Source organism: Penaeus chinensis, chromosome 18, assembly GCF_019202785.1.
Source record: "Penaeus chinensis breed Huanghai No. 1 chromosome 18, ASM1920278v2, whole genome shotgun sequence".
In the NCBI taxonomy this organism is placed as follows: domain Eukaryota; kingdom Metazoa; phylum Arthropoda; class Malacostraca; order Decapoda; family Penaeidae; genus Penaeus; species Penaeus chinensis.
The window spans coordinates 28,319,710-28,325,930 of NC_061836.1; the positions used below are offsets into that span (position 1 = coordinate 28,319,710).

The 6,221-nt window shown below is 41.0% G+C and overlaps 1 protein-coding gene across 1 annotated transcript in view; it reads right to left on the reverse strand.

Annotated features, from left to right (window-relative positions):
• LOC125034434 overlaps positions 1–4,996 on the reverse strand; it is a 53,425-nt gene extending 48,429 nt beyond the window's left edge. The window contains exons 1-2 of the mRNA XM_047626175.1: positions 3,708–4,996; positions 3,370–3,423 (exon numbers count right to left, since the gene is read on the reverse strand). Of these exons, the coding sequence (XP_047482131.1) occupies positions 3,370–3,423; positions 3,708–4,994 (1,341 nt within the window). The 5' untranslated portion in view covers positions 4,995–4,996. The remainder of the gene's footprint in view (positions 1–3,369; positions 3,424–3,707) is intronic.
• Between the last annotated feature and the right edge of the window lie 1,225 nt (positions 4,997–6,221).

Genomic DNA, 6,221 nt, shown 5'->3' on the forward strand with positions numbered 1-6,221 from the left:
GAATTGTGAGTTGCTTTAAACGTAACGACATTTAAGTAATAGAGCACAATTTCAATATTCAATTTGTATGGATATCACCTCATGTTGGTATACGCAAGTACAACCACGTAGACAAGTTGGCGAAGGAAGCCTGCAGCAAAGAAACTGTGAACATAGATCTTAGATTGCCTCTTGCTAGAGTTGCACATATATTGAAAAGTTCTCATAAGGAAGAACTAGTAGATCTGACAAACACTCAAAGGCCTGAAAGCTGTACCATAAGGCACTACAACCAGTACAGAGATAGCAAGCCTTCATATGGATGGTCAAACCAGACTATGTGGCGAGGTTATTGCCAGAAACATTTCGGCTACAAATCGTACTGGCAATTGCACGGTAGACTGTTTAACGAGGAAAACAAGCCTTTCAGATCACCTAACATGAGGCATAAAGTACTATATCAATGTTTCATTTCATCTAAAAGATAGGTACTATATCCTAAATTTACTATGTAAAAGTGCCATAATCAAAGAACAGTGTTATGTAAACACACTGGCAAAAGTATATCAACTTAATATTCTTTTGCATAATGTATGACTTATATCTTTATTTTACCATGTGAAATTACAGTAGTCATAGAATACTGTACTATATCAAATATACTTAAAACTGTAATCACGATTGCCCACGCCTGATCAGAGAGCCAAGGTGGTAAATAAACTTGCATAATTCAGCGTTAAATAAACTTATTTAACTTAATCAACTTCTACTAACAGGACGTCGAAACATGAAATGCAAATGAAACTAAGTGTTAATTTTGCTTCAGAGAATATAAAGGAACGTTTATACATTACATCTCAGAATGTAATGTGAGACATCCTACCATGCTTCAAATCGCGAAATCAAATAACTATTTTATCATGGAAGATTTAGTTGTAGATATAATTATGTTATACTCCAAATATAGAAAGTACCAAGGAGCTAGATGAATAGATTTGATTAGCCTTTTTGTCAGCAAGGATACATAATGTTATATCCTAAATGTATGATGTAATAATATGCTACAATGTATCCATGTATCAAATATATCCCAGTCTGCCTACAACTGTACAGACAGTGAAGGCTTTAAGGAAAGAAAGTTATGAAAGCTAATAGACTCTTCTTCCTATCCTAAATACGGACGTAAATTATCGTGTTCTATATTTCACAAGGAGTGAGTCAGTCTAGAGGCTATAAGGACCATTTTCGGTACCCGTAAAACAAGAGAGGATTCTGAATATGAAATCGCTACTCAGCTTACTCTTTGTTTACGTAGGAATATCATTCATTATTTCTCCAGTTGGCGTCTTATGGAATTAGAAATGAATTAAAACACAAAATGGTAAAACTAACAGTGAGTGACAATATCAATCCATATATAAACTTGTGACTGCAAACAACATACAGTTACACACCCCGGTTGAATATAGCCACAGGTAAAATCCTAATATGTCCGATCAGTTCATGAAAAATATCGAAATGAAGTGTATTTTACGCACATATCCCTAAAAAAAAAACGACATTTTCCCCTCTGTTATGTTTAACAAACACGCCCTTTGCAACTAACAAATAAAATCTTCACACTCTGAACAAAGTACATGAACACTAAACCGAGAGGCAGAGGAAGGTGAGCTTACGACGTGGATAAAAACAATATCTCCCAGCACCAGTGTCGAAGGGAGGTTCATGACTGAGCTAACACGACAAGAATACTCCAAGTCACTAAAATTCCTACTAAATCAGGGCGGGGTAGTCATCCTCTGCGTCTCACGGAGCATTCTCTAACTCTTTGTGGCAAAAGGTGCTGGAATATTGCGAATTATATTATAGTCAAGCTTATGTGGACAATCACAAGCGGGAATACACATGGCTTACGTGTTTACGAAATAATCTCTGTATATTTTTCCATTGTCTTTAACGTAGGTAAATGGACTAAAATAACAAAAGTATTATGAAAGGATATCTATAGTCGTAATCATGATCTACGATTAGCTTGATTATCACTACACTGTAATAAGTACGTAATCAATCTTTGAAAGGATAAAATACCGTCTGTCCGGTTAATCGATTTGAGTAATTGATAAACCTAATGAACAATCCTCCTATTTTTCTGTCTTATTCATCTGCTGCATTTATCTACATCACTAACGTATTCCTCTTCTTCAAAAATCGTTAATTATACGCAAATGGGCGGATAATTAGCCATTGTCATTACCAAACAACGGCGATGAATAGACAGCATCTATACGGTGGTCCTCGGCGAGTGACATAACGTGACCGGAGGCTGATGGAGGAGAGAGGGGGGGAGAGGGGGGAGGGGGAGGGAAAGGGAGAGAGGGGGGAGAGGGATAGGGAGAGGGAGGGGCAGAGAGGGAGAGAGGGAGAAGGAGGGGGAGAGAGGGAGAGAGAGGGAGAGAGGGAGAGGGAGAGGGAGGGAGGGGGAGAAGGGAAGCGAGGGGGAGGGAGGGTGAAGGCGAAGGTCAGTAGGGGTAATGAAGGTCAAATGGGGGGGAGGGGCTAGGGGGAGGTGAGGTCAGACTGTGGAAAATTAAATGAGTAATACTAAGGATAGGGCGAAACTAGAGTAGTAAGAAGGGGAGAGATAATATATAAAAGGGGGAAGGGATGGAAGAAAGGAGAGAACAAAGGTAGGAGGTGAGTTAGAAACAAGATAAGAAGAAAAGTAAGAAGGTTAATAGGGACGTAGAGAAGGGGAGAAGAAAGTAGATAGGAAGAAAGTAAGGAATGAAGCAGAAAGGTAGAAACATCGATAATAATGAACGAACGCGGAAGATGGAAAAAAAACAAGTATAAGAGAGGAGAAGAGAAGACAAAATAAAGAAAGGACGATAATCGATGTAAATGGAAAATAAATAAGAAGACGAAAGATAAATAAGGAAGAGAAGACGAGAACAACAGAAGAATAACAACAACAACGAATGCCAATAACACGAACTAGCAGCCTCGTACAAGAAAGACATAAAAAAGGAAAGGAATAAAGCAAACACTAAAAGGAAAGAATGACACAAACAGATAGAAAAAAAAAAAAAAAATCGTAGATATGAAGAGTGAAATTGGAAAACAGAAAACAAATAAATTTAACAGACATTAAGAGAAGATAACTGTTCGTCGCAGGTGCTGCACAGAACGAATAAAATGAACACCGGAGACCAAGACTAACATAACACGAATAACACTACAAATCCCCATTATTATTCATCGTAACGACGGTTATTTAAGAAGTCTCATAATCAGTTCCTTGATCAAACCATTGACGTCGTTCTCACCTAAAAGGGTAATCATTTACTATAAAATTTAACATATATACACACTGGTTAGTCCTAAACTTACCTTATCCTCAGTTTGACGTCGATGATTGGCTGGCAAGGTGATGACGTCATCTCCCTGTAAGGAATAGTGTTAAGAATGATTGCATAGAGAGGATAGAAATATAAAAAAAAGTATAACAAAAGTCATATTTACGTAAATATTCTTCGTAAACAATACAATCAATTTAATATATTCAAGTGCGTGACTGTATAGAGCAAAGATCATATTTACGTAAATCTTCGTAGCGAACACAAATACAATACATTTCATATACTCACAAGCGTGTTTTTTTAGAGCAAAGTCATATTTACGTAAATATTCAAAGTAAGCAAATTATACAATCAATGTCATCTACTCACGTGCGAGTCCGTGTTCCCGCGTTCCCTCGTGTCTTCCTGCGAGGCTGAGATCTTCTGCAGGTAATCCAGCGTCACTTTGTAGCAGCGGACGTTCTCCTCCTTCATAGTGGCCAAGAAGGAGCCCACACCAGCCTCTCCTTCCCACTCCCTCGAGGACCTCCTACAGGGATCTCTGGCGTGCGAGGGCGAGTCCCGTCGCTTGCCGTCGGGGACAAACTCCTTCACCTCAGCCTCCGGGGTCGCGCCGTCACTCTCGTAGAAGTCCGGGAAGGAAGTCTCGACGTCGGCTCCTTCCCGGGGCGTCGGACTCCTGCTGTGGGGGTCTGTGGCGGCGGAGTCCCAGCCAGGCTTGTTGACGTGGAACACACACAGGTTCTTCAGGTCTTCGGAGATGTCGATGATGTCTCTGAAGGCGTCCAGCTCGCTCTTGGATTCTCTGCTCTTCTCGGCGGCTTTTGTTTGGAAAGTGTTAGGCTCGTGAAGCGGGAACTTAAGATCCGTAAAATTCTTGGGCTCGTGTGTGAGGTCCAGGGAGTTCCTTTTCATTAGGTAAGACTCGTACATGGAGTCCATTCCGTTTAGAATTTCATTTAACTGCTTCTGGACTTGTTTTCCACTTGCATACAATGTATCATCGTGACTTCGCATTTGAATTTTTGCTTGGCCTTTCACCATTTGATTTACAAGATTTGAATATGTGGTGTGGGAAACTTCATCTTCGACAGAACTGAATATTTCATCCAATTTGGAATCGATATACTGAAACTTTAAAGTTTTCTTAGTATCCCCTCTCGCCCTTGTCTTTTCATTTTCTTTGGGGGAGGCGAGTCCTCCGTTTTCTTTGAAGGTGTATCCCGTCCCGTCAGCGTGAGGATGATCAAATACCGGCTTGTTTTGGTTTAAATCTCCCTTGAATATATTATCCAAGTGGTGAATATTAGTTCCCGAGTTCTCTTTGTCCTCTTTCTGCCTTGGCATTCGCACAGCGTAAGGCTTATCGGCTGCGATGTCATTTTCCGTTTCCGAGATGGGTGACGTCGAGAACGTTTCATTATCTTCGCTACACGCGTAACTATTATCTTCTATCCCAACTGGAGAAGGTCTGTCAATCGTGCACATTTGCTCCGAATATTTCTCTCGCTCTAGACTCAGCCGCCTGCACAGTTTTTCGAGATTCTCTAAGCATGAAATCGTAGGGGGAGGTGACTCGCAGCGGCGACGGTTTTGTTTCGCGTCCGTGGCTTTAAGAGTCTCACTGGCGTCTGGCGCGGCCCCGCCTTCCGCCATTTCCGCATTGCACGCGTCGGAATTGTCGGGTGACGGTCGCTTCTCGCCGCTTTTAATTGCACTGTCGAAGCTATCCTCGAGTTCCTCAAAAGCCGCGAGCCACGTCCGTCGATTTCTGGGGCTCGTGAAGCAGATATCGTCGCCTTGGGTCGTGTCATCGGGCTTGTAGATAATCCTCGACTGCTTCTTTTCTTTCCTTTTATTCTCCTTATCCTCCCATTCTAGAGCGTCTAACACTTCCGTCGACGTCTCTACTGCTGAATAGTACTCGGTCTCGGCCAGGGTGTGTGTAAGAGACTGGTAGATATCTGGGGCCGGATACTCAAAACAACCCGTAAGTTACAAGGTCGAGGACGTTGTAACCGCCTTACAACATTGTAACTTACGAACTCCTTACAACATTGTAAGTGACCCATACTCAAAAAAAAATTACAATGTTGTAAGCACATTGTAAGGCTAATGTCAACATCGTAAGTTAATTCCCTAGGCTGCCAAGAGAGGGCACATCGGTAGGTGATTGACCAATCAGCAGTCAGCCTCGTAGACGTAACAGCCAATGAGAAGCCACAAATCTCAGCTGTTTTATCACCGTGCTACACCAAAGGTAAACAACGCCATGGAAGGTCCAACTCAAAAGAAAAGAAGACCAAATTTCTCAGACGAAGAGATGTTGGCTTTAATAGAAGGTGTGGCAACGAAGAAGAATGTGGTTCTAGGTAAATTAGATAACAGAATAACTGCACAAGTGAAAAGTAACGCTTGGGATAGTGTGACTAAGGAGGTGAATCTTGTCGCTCGCGTACCGAGGAATGTGAATGAAGTGCGTAGGAAGTTCACAGACCTAAGAGCAGCCGTGAAGAAAAAGGCAGCACAAGAGAAAAAACACATGGGAGGAACAGGTAAGATATAAAAAGTTAATTTTGTTATGGAAATTCTTTAGGTACCCTCAGCATTAGCTGTGGACATTGGTCCCAAGTCATTGAAACCTTATCTTTTTAGTCAGAGTCAAGGAAATCCAGAACATGTCATATAATAACTTGATATTCTTGTCACAGCATAGTTGAAGCAGGAGTGAGTGTCAAATTAATTTTTTTACTATTGAATATCCATAACAGTAATTCAAAGTAATGTGAGGGTAATATCAAGTGCAGAATATGATAGTACACTCATTGACACATAACACAATATGGAGACAAAACATGTCATAAAAAAAAATAGAATGTAGAA